Below are 17,111 nucleotides of genomic sequence, written 5' to 3'. Positions count from 1 at the left end.
ACACAGGAAGCCTGCCAAAATGAGGAGACAAAGACACATGGCCCAAATGAAAGAACAGATTATAACTCCAGGAAAAAAACTAAACAAAAAGGAGATAAACAATCTATCAGATATGGCGTTTAAAGCACTGGTTATAAGGATGCTTAAGAAACTTAGTGAGGACCTAACAGTGTAAAAGAGATCCAGTCAGAAACAAAGGATACACTAACTGAAATAACAATTTACAGGGAAACAACAGTAGAGTGGGTGAAGCTGAGAATCAAATCAGTGACTGGGAACATAAAGAAGTAAAAAACAACCAATCAAAACAAGAAGAAAAGAGAATCCCAAAAAAATTAGGATAGTGTAAACAGCTTCTGGGACAACTTTAAGAGGTCCAACATTTGCCTCATAGGGGTTCCAGAAGGAGAAGAGAAAGAGCAAGAATTTGGAAATCTATTTGATAGAATAAAGAAAGAAAACTTCCCTAATTTGCTGAAGGAAATAGACATGCAAATCCAGGAAGCACAGAGTCCCAAACAAGATGGATGCAAAGAGGCCCACCCCAAGATATGTTATAATTTGAATGCCTAAGGTTAAATATAAAGAGGTGAGGTAGTGAGGGAGAAAGGGTGAGAGGTGAGGGGATTAAGAAGTATAAATAGGTAGTTATAGAATAGCCATGAGAATGAAAAGTACAGTATAGAAAAGGGAGTTGCCAAAGAACTTACATGCTTGACCCATGGACATGAATAAGGGTGGGGGGGAGATTGCCTGAGGGATTGGGGAGGCAAGGGTGAAAAATCAGGACAACTGTAATAGCATAATCAATATAATTTTTAAAGAGTTAATAAACTTCAAGCTTGATGAGAGAAAAAACAAAAGCAGAAAAAAGAACTCCATGTCTTCTAAAATAAAAGAGCCCCAAAATACCCTCAAATATTTCTATGAATGGAATAGAGAAATGAAATTCTGAGGAAATAATCATTCTGTCCACCTTCGCCTCTAAAGCTCTTTTATACTGATCAATCTGGAGTCCACTTTCACAAAAAGTGTAATCAGCCTCAATAGGATATTTAGGATGAGGGAAGTAAGTGATCCTAAACCATGACAAGCACAAAAACAAAAGCCATCCTAATGAGCCATATTCAGCAAAATGAACAAGTCATTTCATCTGTCTCAGATTATCCTGGCATTGTGTTTTCTCTACCATTTAGTTTATTTAGCTGGGCACAGAAGATACTCATTAAGAGGCAGAACTGGCAGTCCCAAATACCTTTGGGTCTTGGAGAGGCCTGGAATACACACTGATAATTGGTGTGATTAAGTGAAACCCTCTGGGAGTCTTTCTGTGGATAATATCACCTTCTGTCAATCCAATAATAATAATAAAAAAAGCTAATGCAGTGCAATACTATCTGAGCTCATAAGACAATTCAAATGACTTTATTCAACTCTAAATTTGTTGCTAATTTGTAGCTAAAAATAAATAATGCCTCTATTTTCTCACAATTTCTCCTATTGGGGACAAAATATTTTTTTCTGTCAAAATAGGAAGTGAGATTATAAAGTAATTGTAATTTAGTGTGATGATTCTTTAATGTAAAACAATGGTTTTTCATGCCAGGCTGGTGTAGCTCAGTGGATTGAGTGTGGGCAGTAAACTAAAGGTCACCAGTTCAATTCCCAGTCAATGCACATGCCTGGGTTGCAGGCCAGGTCACTAGTAGGGGGGTGCACAAGAGGCAACCACACATTGATCAACCACACATTGATATTTCTCTCCCTGTCTTTCTCCTTCCTTTCCCCTCTCTCTAAAAATAAATAAATAAAACCTTTTAAAAAAGGTTTTCAAACATAACTATCTTTGTTGTCTTTGATTTATGTATTGAAGCTTTTTGTACTATTTTACTTGACAAAAGTGCTCCATGATTACAAAAATGTTTGAAAACACTCATGTAGTGATGATTTTGTTAACATTCAAATTAGAAGTCCAAGTGGTTTCAAAAGAACACAGGAGGCCGAAGATAAGTGATCTAATTTATTTACTTTTGAAAAAATTATTTTAATTAGAAATAATCCAGTTTTAATGATTTTGTTTGATAAAACAAAAAATAAAACTTTGTGAAGATAAGGTTTATGAAATACACAGTGGATATAATCCAAAGTTTTAGATAAAGTAGAACTGAACAAAAAGTACAATACAAAAGGTTTGAAATAATAAGTGGCCTTACAGAATATAGCTTTATCAGTAAATATTTATCTTGAAAGGTCCAGAGTATATCCATTCTTAAAATATAAAAACACTCTATAAATCATCTAAATTTTTGTAAAAAATGTAGTAAAAATTTTTACGAAAATTTTGTAAAAAATAAAATTTATTTCATAACTAAGCCTCAATACTTAAAAAGATATGAAATTGTTTCCCCATGCATGAACTGAATTACCATTAACCTAAATTTCAAAGTGAATGTTACTTTATCCAAGTGACCCATGCTAGGGAAATAGCTATTCTAGGAAAATAGCAGGACATAGAAAAGTAATTTATATAAAAAATTAGTAAAATGAATTCCAACTCAACCAAAGAAGAAAAATCAAAATATAATCCTAGATACTACTGTAGCATGTGTACTGGCCAGGATTTAGAGAGAGAGAAAGAAAGAGAGATCTAGGAAACTGAAAATCGATATTCACTGTTTCTATTATCTTTTTTGCCAGTCCACTTGAAGGCAGGTATGCTAAATTAAACACACACACACACACACACACACACACTCTTTCAGAGTATAAATGCTAAGAACACTATCCATGGGATGGACAGTGCTTTGGAAATAGTTAGAGTTCCTAATGGCATCACTGAGCCTTGATACCAGCTTGGATGCATACCCATTCATTTCCTTGCCATTCCACACTCAGTTATGTGACTTGCTCTGGTCAATGGAATGGCCATGGACATAAAGTATTTTATGTATGAGAAGAAGCTTTCATTGAACTTGAGTGGGTCAGTTTGGCCTCTTGCCTATGCCCCCTACCAGAATAACACATCTCAGAAAAGGATTACTCCTTCAGCTTGGATGCTGGAGTGAGAAGACTAGGTAGACAGAGCCAAGCAGAGTTGTTGCTGCCTCACACATTTGTAAGAAATAAATGTTTGTGGCTGTAAGCCAGATGTTTTGAAATTGTTAGTTACCAGTGCCAGTGCTAACTGGAAGAAGGGGTAAAATAACTACCTTAGTCAGTTAAACCACTCATTGTTGATAACTTGAAACTGAACAAATTCTAAAATAATGAATTGATAACATGTGCTTGAATAAGATTATCACTTTACTTATATATGTACTCTCTGGATAGCAATTTACTGTGTGTTCTAATGGACAGAACTTTGCACCAGGATATAAATGTGAAGGGATCTAGAAAAGGGACCACGTGGGGGATGATGGCAAATGTGGCCTTACCCAGAGAAGTCAACAGCATGGATATCTGGGTAGCTACAGGGCGACAGAAGGCTATGAAGCACTTGAGCTGGGTTGCTTAAAACAAACTATACACTGGTTAACAGCACTATGCCCATCACAGTAAACCAAACATGAAAGGACGAGGAGCAGGTTGTTCTTTCCAAACTTTAAAGAATAATCAAAAGATGGAAGAATTTAGTATTCAGAAAGAATGGATATGCATTCATGTTTTCATTTCATGCAAAAGATAATAATTAAAAGAAAACTAACATAGTAACAGAGTGAGTTGCTCTAATGCACACTCTCCTATCATTGATTGAAAACTGCTTTTCTTAAAAAGAGTCTTATGTTCCCCACAAAAGTATTCACTACACTTCCAGTACTTTTATATAGGGATGTTTAATTTTATAAAATGTGTCTCTGATTCATGCTTTATCAATATGTCAACCAGTTATTCAGTTCCCTTTATATTAGTATCACTGCTCTATTTTGACTTGAATAGATGCACTCCCTCTCCAGGATTCTCCAGACAGTAAATTGCAATTCTGTGTATCCAGTTGTTTCTGTCAGAAATCTTGAAATTATTCTTCATACCACCCTTTTCCTCATTAGTCTTATCCCACTATCAATTCAACAATGAATCCAATAGGTTCCACAAAGCTTATCTCAGTTCTATTCACCTCTTTTCATTTCCACTACCAAATGCTAGCACAAAATCTTAATTTCTTGCCTAACCTACTGTCAACACTTCTCTTTTTTTAAAATTACTTATTTATTTATTTTTAGAGAGTGGAAGGAAAGGAGAAAGAGAGGGAGAGAAACATAAATGTGTGGTTGCCTCTTGCATGTCCCCACCCACTGGGGACCTGGCCTGCAACCCAGGCATGTGCCCTGACTGGGAATCAAACCAGCGACCCTTTGATTCACAGCCTGCACTCAGTCCACTGAGCCACACTGTAAATACTTCTTAATTTATAAATCCCTTCTTCCACTCTGGCCTTCTTCTGTTAAAAATGCTTAATGACTTCATGTAAATTATAAAAAATATTTAATTTGTAAATGTTTCAATAAATTCTGAGATGATTTGACTTATGCCTATCTCATATTATGCCAATCACCCCTGCTCCCTATATCCAGCCACGCTGGCCCTTTTTCAATGACATGCCCTCCACTGCACCATCTTCTCATGATGTACAGTCTTTGCATATGTCATTTGCCCAGCTGGATTTCTGCTGCTCCCTCTCTTTGCCTTAGTAACTCCTATCAACTTACAAGTCTTATTTAAGTATCAGTTCATCAGAGATTCTACTTCTCCTGCTCAGACCCTTTATTATATCCATGCTCAATACTTTGGTCTCTTCTTTCTTATTACTTACCATAGCTTGAAATGATATACTCCTAGGATGATTATTTGTTTAACATCTGCCTATCCCTTTAGACTATAAGAACCACTAAAACCATTACTTGGCACAGGGCCTGGCACAAAGTAATAGTACAATAAATATTACAAAGAATGCATTGAATGCATGCATGAATGAATGTATTAATTCAAGTGAAATTTATTGAAATGAGAAAATGTTGCTGATTTCCACAGGTATGGTAGAATTTTTTTGTTACAAATATTGTCCTAACAGCCTACACAATGAGAATATATGTATCACCCTGGTTTCTTTCTTTTTTTTTTTTACAAATCAGAAGAGTCATTGCTGCATTGTACAAGAGTAGTAGCAGAATTCTTATACTTCTGTGTGTCAGAATATGAGAGTACACAAGCATATAAATTGAAAAAGTCAAAGTGCTTGAAACCTAGAAAATGTTATCAAGTAGATCAGATCAATCTTTGTTACCTTTTAAATATACCTTTGTTATTCATTATAGTTTTAATCAGTCATAAAATAAAATACATTTTTACATTGAAAATCTAAATTAGAGCCATGTTCATATATAACATCCCTGTCATTGTGATGCCATAAACTGGACATTAGGATACCACTTTCACCAGAATTTCACTCAGTGAATTTGATAGGAAGGAGATGCTAGGCTATCTTCAATAATAAACACCACTCCCCAAATCTTAACACAACACCTTATTTCTTGCTCATGCTACACATTGAATGCATGTGTGCTAGGATAACTTTTGTTGTTCAGGGATGAGGCTGATGGAAGCTCCATTGTGGTGCAGGCTTCTACAATTGCTACATCAGGGGAAGAGCAGATAGTGCACTGGACCATAAATACTTCTCAGAAGAGACTCTCCACTTTTTGCTCCTAGTACATGGGCCAAAGTAAGTCACATGCCATGCCTAACTACAAAAAGGGACTTGAATGTAAAGTCTTATGATGTTCTCAGAAGGGAAAGAAGAAATTGAAGAAAACCACACTGATGGCTACGAATCACTTAGAAGCATTCAAAAGCATAAGTGAAACTACTTGTTCATATAATGTGCATGTTTTTCTGCATTATTCTATGAGCTGCTTTGCTAGGGATAAAACATCAGGTGAGTCACTATGTATGTGTTAATTTTGGAGGCAGCCATGTAAACAAACAATTACTTAAGGATGCTATACATAAAGAATATTCAAAAATCGAATCCAGAAAAGATGAACTAAATTGATCATTGGGTGATCACACAAATCACACAATTTAAACATTTGATTGTTTTGAAAGGGGGTAATCAAGGAACTCTAAAGTTTCATTAAACTGTATTCATATTCTATATATTTTTCACCCAACAAAAGACTGAAAAGAATTTACCAACTTAATACTGATCTCTGCTCACTTTAGAGTGTCTTCCTTTTCACTCAAATCCAGAAGAGCATAAAATCCTTCAAGTAGGAAATTTTTTTGTTAGTATCGAAGCTATTATATTGCTTTTTACAGTTTGTGAGCCCATCAAACTGTAATTCTTGACTCTCAATAAATTGTTCTACCTTCTATACCAAAAGACACTATTTTATCTATTATTAAACAATAACATCTAAGTGAGTGACATTAAGAAAATATTAATTCATATTCTCAGAATCCAAATTAAACTTCCTTATTTTTGGCATCCTTAGGTATTTTTCACATGTAATCATACAAATAAATTCTACCATGGAAAGGGAAAAAAGATTAAGAATAAATTCTATCCTAAAAATTATAGATAACATTACACATGCAAAGAAGAAATGTGCCCTTGAGGTTTGGGGCTGTCCTGGTCCCATGCAGAGCCAAAAGGAGTGACAACTGCATCCCTAAGACTGCTGACAAAGGGACTGACCTGTTATTCCCTTAGCAACCACCACAAAAACATGTTCTGTCCTCAGGGCTGAGTTTATGCTAATTAATAAACCCCAAAGAAGGTATATATCTCTTGTCAACTTCTACAGAAGACAAGTGCCCTTGGATTTGCTCAGGGAGTATATTTAGGGTGAAATTCATGAAGGGTCTAAGAGTTTGACACATATATGGTTATATTTAGGAGAAACAGGTGCTAAGCATTGTTTACATACAAACCTTGTTCTAATGTTTTTTTAATCATCAGCACTTTTAGACTTTAAGATAAATGCATTCTCAATTTTACCCATTGCTTTACTACTTTTTAAAATTTTCTTCATAAATAAGTATGCACCCAATCTCAATATAGAGTGTGATACTGTTAATCCATATATTAATTATTAATAAAGCTTATTTTCCTTATAATTTTGATATGAGATAACTGTGTTGCAGTTCTAGTTATTTCCTCCTGTGCCAAAGTAACAAAAAATACATCACCTTTGCACTTCTCTTCCCTTGTTCATATTCCATTTTGGAGGCTACAGTTTTAAGTTTCAGCAGCCTGCTTTTTGTCTGCAGGAAGCAAACCTTAGCTATGTTGAAGTAGAAAAAGCAAGTAAGCGAGCAAGCACAGAAACAATACAAAATGTTCTTAATTCCTTATATGTCCAAATAATCCCAGTAAGTAAAGTGAGGTATTTTAGTAGATAAAACAGGTTTTATTATGGAAGTAATTCAAACCCTGGATTGGTAAAAGTTGAAACCTTGTCATCTCTTTAATACCTAGTTTTAGGACATTCAGATTTTGTCATGTAAAATGGTGTGTGGGATTATGTTCACAGATACAGAAATATGTTCCGTTCTATCACACCCACGAGTCCCAGAACAGTACACTGAAAGCTGGCATGAGTAAGAACCAATCTACAAATGAAAAGCATAGCTAATGTGCTAATACACAGGGTCCAGCAGAAGTAAGGCCTGCTTAAGTGTGGTTAGTAGGGCAATAATATGGTGTAATAATTTATAGTTTTGATTTGAACATTTCACCTAAAATGTCATGTGGTGTGCTTGAGTGTGACATTGTTATGCTACAGAATTACATGCTTATGATTTTATAATAAAAGATTTTGTAATAAAAATGGGGGCATTATTTGTACTGGACCCTGTATAATGGACTAATGTAGTCACCATTTTAAAAAAAATTTTATACATCATTGCTGTACTAAGACATTTTTTTCATATTTTTTTATTGTTCAAGTACAGTTGTCTCCATTTTCCCCCCACCACTTTCAACCACCCCAGAGAGGGCTATTGTATCTGACTATGTAGTATGTCTTGTTAAATCAAGACTTTTGTTTGTAAGTATTTCTATATGTCATTGTTTATAAACAAAATATGTATTTTAATAGATTACATAATTTCAAAAATGCTTTAGAATTATTGCTAGTATGTTTAGCAGTTAGGGCAAACAACATCTTGCTCTGAGTTTCCCAGGAACTGAAGCTTCCGAAAAGAGTAGGCTCAAAATATTAGCATTGGAACAAACGTCAAATAAGAAACATTTATTTTAAATTTGTCTCATAACGTAGTAGAACTGAGTCATAACAGATATTCAAACCTATATTTAGTAGTAAGAGAGAACTTATTACTTCTAAGCACCCTTCAAAATGTAACTTTGTATTGGAAAAAATCCATTAAAATGAGTGTGTTTTACAAATTCCAAATGTATCATGTTTTATTTTCTTGATTAGAATGTTTTCCTAATTAATATTTAAGGCAATATTTTATACAAAGTCATAAGTTTATATTAGATTGCTTTTCTTTTTGGTAAGAACACTCATTACTTGCTCTTTAATGAAGTTAGCACATTTAGAAGAGAATTCATTTATCTTAAAAGAATTGAACAGTTCTTCATCACCTAATATTTATTTAGTTGGTATTATACTAAAATGATCAATAATTTAAAAGAAAATTTTCATTAAAAAGGGTATAGTACCCAATTAGGGTACCTTAGTATTAGTAATATTAATTTTGCTTTTCTAAAATTAAGACATCTTTATCAAAAATAAAATAACTGAATGTAATAGATGTTAAAGTTATAGCATTAAACTGCCTAGACAGTCAAATCAACATGAAAAGATAAGGCAATTTTCCAACAAACATAGGCCAAATAAAAACACAGGTCAAAATTCAAGTAAAAATGAAATGAAAAAGAAATGTATTTGGGGTGGGGTCATCACATTGGCCCACTTCATTAACTGAAGTTATCGGATGGAGGTTCTTTTTCCTGTTTCATTTGCTCAAGTGTGAAGGACACTGACAGTTTCAGGGCTGAGGTGTTTCTGGCAGAGTCTGGGAGTCCAGAGGTCTGGTTCTGTTTCTGTTTCACTTGCTAACAACTGTGCACCTTTGTGAGCAAGAAAGCAAACAGCTGGGCTAAGTTTCCTCTTTTGTAAAGTAAGACCTCAAGAACTTTGCATCCCAGAAGTGTTATGAACTCCTGAAATGGTAAGATTACAGCTGTGTGTGTGTTGCGAAACAGCAGTTCCAGCTGTGTGCATGTGTGCGGGAAGCCCCATGTTCAACAACATGCTATTACCCTAAGGACACTGCTGATATTTAACAATCACTGAAAGTTTAAATAGGTATTTGATTTAATTAATTTAATTACAATAACTTTTATAATTGTCTTAAGAAATTAATCACACTTGAAGGAAGGAGGGGTAGAAAATTTTTTTTTGTCTGGAATTACACTGACTCAGAATAAGACAGGAATAACTAATGTGATATCAGTGTTCAAAATATGTGGTCTGAGGTACATCTCCGTCCCATGTGGCTGTAAGATGCTTGCTTATAGTAAGAATTACAATGGTGAATGCATTAGATGCAGACCACTTAAGCAGTTACTACTCAAGAAGTCTAATTACTTGCACTTTCAAATTATTTTAGTTACACCATTTGTGTCACATTAATTCTTTAAATGTAGCTGACACATTTTAGCTTTGTATCCATTACTCACCTTTTTAGTGCAACAAATGTCTTCATAACACTTAGACACTGTCTCAATAAAATTCATTTCTGGCCTTTCCTTCTATTCCCAAATAATTTGATAATGTAACCAGTCAGCCATAAAATATTTTGCCACTACACAAAAGTATCTATTTCTTTCAATATGATAATAGCCTAAATAGCTGTAATATTTTTCCTTGGTGAATTAACTCAAATAGCTCTTTTTCAACTACTTTTCCCATCATTTCTTCAGCTAGCTATGTATTTCACAGTACTGCCTTCTCTTTTTCCCTATAAAAATTTTATAATGATAGTGATAGCACTTATACTATCAGTATTTTTCTTTTCAGGTTAACTATCCCATCCCTATGATTGCAACCTATAGTTTCTCACTTGTTCTCACACGACTTTGCCCTTTGAATAGCACAACATTTAATTCTATCTGAACGCATACACCACACACACACACATTTACATGTGTTCTATAATTTCCTTGTTTTAATTGAACAAATCTGTTATGCTACTACCCTGGACATGGTATCACTATCTTCTGATGTTCATTATGTTCTCAGCCTTGTTGAACTGCATGTAGAGCAAAAATATTCTGGCAGGACTGAAGGGAACGCATCTTTAAGAAGCCAGTAAATTATACAATGTAAGCATCTACTCCATTGTTAAAATATTTAAAAAGATCGTATCAATGCTAATGTAAGTTTCAATACTTTTTTGATATCTACTGTTGCTTTCATGTGTGTTGAAGTAATATTTTGTATAGAGATGTTAAGTAATTTATCAAACTGAAAAGTGGAATGAAAGTGAGGGTATACTGCACATCCTTTGGGTTATTAAATTTACTTAATAATTTTTCATATGCCATTGAATGACAAGTGATCATTTTTCTATTATGGTTAGTAATTTGAATAGCACATATGATATGTCTCCAGAGACTTATATATCAAATGTGCCATCATAGTTTCAAACTAGGTATGACAGCTATTGACTCAAAGCTTGCTTTATTGAAAACTTCTTTAATGTACTTTTATACGTCTGATAGCTTATTAAATGTTTCTGCCATAAATGAATTATACCAGGAAGATAAGCACCAGTATCTTTTTACTACTATTAAATGATGATCACAAAAGTAATATGGTGCATTATTGACAAATATGTAGATCACTTTGAAAAGCTAGTTTTTAAAAAGGTTCATTTTTTCTTTATTCTTTGGGAAATAGTTTTCTGATCCACAAGTTTCAGTCATTAACAATCACTAATATGTGCCTATGAAGGAGATGACATGATATGAAGGAAAAGGTACAAGGGCCAAACCTGGGCTTAAATCTTTATCACTTTTTATCTATGTGACATAGACTTGTCACTTGTTGTCTTTGAGCTCAGTTCTCTAATTTTTCAAATGGTGGCAATAATGATTCTTAAAGGCTTACTGTGAAGCAAAGCACCTGACTCATAGTAAGTGATTAGTAACAGGTAGCTGTTGTTGTGATTATGTCACAATTCATGCACTAAAGGAAAGGAAGCAGGGTGACAAGGGGTGGGTCTTGGTCCCAGGAGTTCGTGGATTCCTGGCATAACCACCTAATTCCAAGATAAGAAACAGATATATTTAACTGTTCAAGTGCATGTATTAAAAATATACTATGCCATCACTATACACACACACACACACACACACACTACAATAAGAAAACTGATTTGTAGCAAAAAGTTTATGTTTCACTCTTCTAGAATGTCCGAACCACTTTTCATGCACCACCTTGTCTTATCATTTGTTATGCACTAGAATTATAAAATAGCATTAATTACTACTTCTATTTTACATCATTAAAAGAGGCTGATTTATTTTACCTAAGAGCACAAGTTAACTATGGAGGTACCTAAGGTTTTCTTTACTCTCCTTTCACTACCTCAGGATAATTCCCTAGAGTATTCTCTATAAAAACATGAACACTTGTAATGATGCAAACCTGATTCAAAGAACACAGCTAAAACCTTCATAAAAGAAAAATATTATTGATTTGTGGCCATCATCTTTCAAATGCTGTTGATTTATAGTGCTACTTTTTAGTTTTGAGTTTTCACTTAGAATTTATGATTCAGTATTTTATTTAACACATGTGCAAAACCTACAATCTATGTATCTCCTTTCTGCTTTTTTTGTGCTTCCTAAGAATATAATTTAATTGTCACACTATATGGTGATATTAAAATTCCATTTTTAATACTGAGGCATTTAAAATGCTCTATGTAAAACTGATGTGGCCCCTAGAGTAAAGAGATTCTAAATGAAAATTTCTCAGAATATTCTAGAATCACCTTCAATATGTCTTTCCTTGGAGATATGAATTACTGACTGATCCATTGGCTTGGTGTAAACTAGAGATCTATTCTGTGTCACAGATTTGAATTGGTGTTGCCTCCCAAGTCATGTTGCAAATTTACATGACTGACTGGACTTGTCCAAAACAGAATGTGGATGACACCATACAAAGTAGTTACTGTTACTGGGGAGAACAAAATACTCCACAATATTGTATTTTAGTAATGCTGTGGTTGTTATCATTGTTATACTCAGTGAATAGTATATGTTCTTTAAATAAATAATTAAAAATTATGAAATAATTTATGTGAAGGAAAAATGTAATAAGAGTCTAGATGATAATTTATCAATAGCTGGTTACTCTGTGCACTCTGTTCATTTGGGAATGGAATGAAGTTATAATATCATGGGCTGTGTAATCCATCCTTATATTGAGACCACAGTCAATACAAGTTAAAACATAACTTATCTTCAAATTTTCAACTGTTTTAAAAAGTGAACTTTTAAAGTTGTGATTTAAGAAACCAGGATTTTATATCAAGTATTACCGTGTAATAAATACCAAAAATAGGAGAGGTCTAGGAAATATCCCTGAGAATTACCATCATGAGGATAATATAGGCATTTAATGACTTTCTATAAGTGATAAAAATTCATAGTAACACTAGCTATATCTTCACAATTTTTAAAAATCCAAAGCAAACAAAACTGTAGATGTACAAAACACCTGAAGCTATTATTTGTATTTTATAGACACAGAAAAATTAAAAGCTTACAAAAGAAAGTGCAATGTTATTTTAATTAAGGAAATTGTAATGCCAGCCTCAAGTGGTGCTAAAATTCTAAACAAAACATGGCCACTGTAACTGAAGCAGGTTTATTTCTTTAAGAAGTTGTTTCTAATTCTGAAGCTGCATATGTGCAGGGGCACGTGATGGAGAATGTGAGGGTTGCCATGGTAAGTACACAGCTTTTCTTGAACAGTCAAGTATAAAAATAAAATGTATAAAGAACTCTCACTTCATAACATGTCATGAAAATTGAATCTGCTTTATGTACCACAACAAATTAGTATGATGCAATGCAGCATAGGACAGAAATAACCCACATTTCAAAAACTTCAGCCCATTAAGATGGCTTATAAAACATGGAGTAAAAAAAAATGAAATAAATGTCCAAGTTAGGTAACTCTAATTAAACCTTGGATCTACAACATGTTATACCTCCATTAAATTAATCATCACAGCTCAGGACATTCCACAGGCCTGAGACATCTCCCCAGAGGTCCAAATGCAAACATAGCTAAACATCACCCTCTATACACTTTAGTGCTATGACTCTTATTTTTAAGGAAAAATAAGATCATTCCTACATCCCTAGTTTCTCATTCTGTCCCAGATCAATGGTTTCCAAGAAGCAGGGATCTGACTCTGCTCTACTGTTTTTAGAAAAAAAAAAAAAAATCCTGTGGCGGTTCTCCTAGAGTCTGTGAAGTCAGCTCAACGACGCCTGGATGGAGGCGTGACACTTGCACTGGGGAGGTGGCAGAATCTGTTGCGAATCACAGCAGGTTCTGAGGCGCTGGAGAACCCACGTGTGCAGGGGCTGGAGAACTTTTTCACCACGTCTCAGAGGAGGAATGCCTAGCCAGAGAGGGAGCTGGCTAGGGCCAGGGGCGGGGTGAGAGCTAGGCAGTAAAACGAGCGGTGGGCAGCAGAGAAGGTTCAGATCCTTCACAGGTAGCTATCTACCCATGTTTCTCTACCTTCTATGCCCCCCACCCCCGCAACTTTAATATTTTTTCCCCTCATAGGAGGACTTAAGCAACCAGGATGCTGAGCATCTCATAGGCTTAGCCTGGAACAAAGAAAATCGAGTTCCTAATACTGTATCTCTCGGGTTGGAGAGATCACGTGTCCCGCTTTCGCTGGAATGCTACTTCTCGCCCACGCTATAAAATCTCTATTGTGCTTAGAAATTTTGTCCAGGTAAAAATATGCCCCCATACAATTGTTTTACATCTCTCGAGAGTCACATTGCAACGAATACAGGTATACATTTTTACGTGCTGACCTAGTTACCACTGCAGGTAAATTCGATATGTTGAAAGTGTACTGGGAAAGTAATCAAAAAGAGCAGGTGGAGGACCTTTATGTCTCATTGCTGCCACTCCCCCCCCCCCTTCTTTTTGAAGGAGAACTTCGAAAGGAACGTGGGAGTCGTGGGAGTCGCAGATGGTTCCTTTCTGAAGCCGAATCCAGGGAGTTGTGAAAGTGACCCCTTCCCTCCTCTGCCTGGAGCTGCGCCCTCTCGCCCAGCCCACAGGCTTTGTGACTTGGTTGGGAGGAGATAGTGAGGGAGAGGGCGGAGGCGGGTCCTTTATTCAGCTCTGATGGCCAAGAAGTAGTATAATAGAGCGATGTTGCAGCCATCGCCTTTATTATGAAGTCACGCGTTAAAGACCTTCTATACAATGCCCATCCCCTCATCCTCGTTCTTGACTCCGCAAACCCGCAAGACTAGAGACCTACGGAAGCCAGTCTAATTGTCCATGAGCTGGGGTGCCATGATTACCGTAACGTTAATGTGCTTCCCTCCCTCTTTCCATGGAGGATCCAAAACTAGTCCTGCATCCTTAATGACTCTAACAGGAGGATACAAGATGCTCTAGGGGGGCCCGCAGTGGGATTGGGCATAGTGCAGGCTCACCAGCTTCGCCCTGCAACACAAAGGAGATGTGTGGGCAGGAGTTGTCTGGTTTAGGGGGAGGGAGGCATGGTTCTCCCAGGGAAAGCTTTCACTCCATTGCTCCCCACTTCTTTCCGTCCTCTAGTCCTTCAGTCTGTCATAGTCCTCTTCCTCTCCAGCCCCCCAAACCCCACCCTTTCCCTTCAATCCCCAAAGGCATAAAAATCTTCTAATTGTATTTTTCAAACAGTAATTCTACACCTTCCAAGATAAAGGGGCGAATGAGACCCGCCACAAGTGTGTGGTGTGTGGTGTGTGTGTGTGTGTGTGTGTGACACGAACAAAAAAGAGTGCTTCACCCTCAGACACCTCAGCGGGGAAAAAGCTTACTGGAGATACCTATGATAATAAAGAAGAGCTAAGACTAACAGCTCGGCCACGGTCCCAGCCTTGGCGCCCAGCATTCGCTCTTTACATTTCCTTTGCAGTATATAACCTTTCAGGGTCTCCTGCCAGCCCAGGCCACTCGGTGTTCCCAAGCACCCACACAACTTGCACCCCATTTTCAAATGCCCCTCAACCTACCACATCCCCTCCACCTCCTCGGGCCATCGCGCGAGCCTCTTCCAGAGAGCGCTGAAGGCTCTTGTACACCCACCTCCGCCCCACGCCGGCCCGCTTGGGTCCCACACCTCCCGGGCTGTCACCGTGGGCACAAGCGGTTACGGCCCCCGCAGCACCCTGGGTCACCGAACAAGACTGTCCTACTCACATTATCGGCAGGAGAAACTGCCCATGAGGTTCCGGAGAGAGTGAATGGTGCAGCTGCCAACGGTTATTCCTTAAAGTGTTCGGGGGTCCGCAGTGGAGTGGGCACGAGGGTCCTTGGAAGAGGTACAGAGGAGGGGTGTAGGAGGAGGAGGAGAGGAGGAGAAAGAGGGGATTCCAGGCAGGTGCCACGTTAGACCATGATGCCGGTGTCCTTCAGGTGGACGGCTGGAGCGGTTCCGGCGGGAAGCGGCCAAGGGGAAGCCCGAAGCGCTGGCAGCGGGGGTGGCAGGAGCGCATCCACTCCCCAGCCTCCGCCTGCCGTGCGCGCCGCGCTAGCGACCGCAGCAGCGGCGGCGGCGGCGGTGGCTGAGGCGCAGCTCCTTCCCCACCCCCAAAAGGCTTCACAGACAATAAATCCTGGGCGGAGAAGAGATGAGCAGAAAAGGCGAATCGTGCACCCAACTCTGTAACACCCCCCTGCCTGCTGCCGCGCCTCGGTTGGGCGAGAACCCCTGGGGACCACGGTGCAGTGGGAGGCTCGGAGGGGCCGTGCGCTCCCGCGGCTGCCGGCGACCGCGGTGGCCGGAGTGGGCTGCAGCAGGTCCTCACCCTTGAGAACCCGCTGCCCAGGGGCAGGGTGTCCGTGGCTTTAAGCCTGGGGTTCGCCCAGAGTGGGGTCCTCCTCGGTGCAGTGGCTCGGCGCACAGGTGCCAGGATTGGCAGGCGAGGAGGCGCTGCTCGTGGCTCTTGGCTGTGTCTCCCCGCTCTCCCCGCCCCCTCTTTTTTTCCCACCCCCTTTTCCGACGACACCAGCTGCAGCTGCTTCAAAGTGTGAAAAATGTCAAGGAGATTTTCCAGCTTCAGGAGGGGTGACCACGTTCACAGCTCTCGGCCCCCTTTTGAGATTCCCTTGCCCCTCTGACCTCTACTCGGGTTCCCCCGAAAGGCAAGAAGAAATATCCCTGTCCGGTGGAGAAAGGAAATGCTCGCCTTCTCTCGGCTCTGTCACAGGCTGCTTTTAGAGAACGGGACAACAGGCCGGCCTAGCTCTCTGGCTTCCTTCTGTCGCCCGGAGTACGGGAGACAGGTGCTGGAGGCTCGGCGCTCAGCAGCGCGCGACCGTCGGCTCCTCCCGCTGCCTGACCGGCCCGGGGCGCTCGCCACGCGCAGAGTCCCGCAGCGCCAGCGCCTCGGCGGCAGAAGTGGCTCCCAGCCTCTGCGCCTGCCTGAGCGCCCCTGCACCAGCACCAGTTCTGTGACGCTGCGCTCGTGGCTCCGCAGGCTGCCGCTCCTGCTATCTCAGCAAAGAGGCGGCCAGGAGCGCCTCCTCGGGGTTTCCTCCCCCGCCCGCCTTTCCTGCTGCAGGTTGTTGGCTGCCAAGGAGAAAAGTCTGTGCTGGTGGGTCGGTCGCTTCACATCGGTCAGGACAGCGACCTTTGCGTCTGCTTTCACGACCCCTTCTCTTTTTGGGGCCGAGGTTGCTGCTCTGGGAGTGTGCAAAAAGACAAGGGGTTTTCCAACTACACTTTGTGTTTTCACCACTGCTCCTCCAGCCGTGGACACACACACGCGTGCGTGCGCGCGCGCGCGCGCACACACACACACACACACACACTCA

The 17,111-nt window shown here is 38.9% G+C and overlaps 1 protein-coding gene across 1 annotated transcript in view; it reads right to left on the bottom strand.

The window, feature by feature from the left end:
- LRRC7 (leucine rich repeat containing 7) overlaps window positions 1-16,226 on the bottom strand; it is a 464,523-nt gene extending 448,297 nt beyond the window's left edge. The window contains exon 1 of the mRNA XM_028512216.2: window positions 15,495-16,226. Coding sequence (XP_028368017.2) covers window positions 15,495-15,496 — 2 coding nt within the window. The 5' untranslated portion in view covers window positions 15,497-16,226. The remainder of the gene's footprint in view (window positions 1-15,494) is intronic.
- Between the last annotated feature and the right edge of the window lie 885 nt (window positions 16,227-17,111).

The sequence above is a fragment of the Phyllostomus discolor genome, chromosome 5, assembly GCF_004126475.2.
Source record: "Phyllostomus discolor isolate MPI-MPIP mPhyDis1 chromosome 5, mPhyDis1.pri.v3, whole genome shotgun sequence".
NCBI lineage: Eukaryota > Metazoa > Chordata > Mammalia > Chiroptera > Phyllostomidae > Phyllostomus > Phyllostomus discolor.
This window is presented reverse-complemented; position numbering and strand designations above follow the sequence as displayed.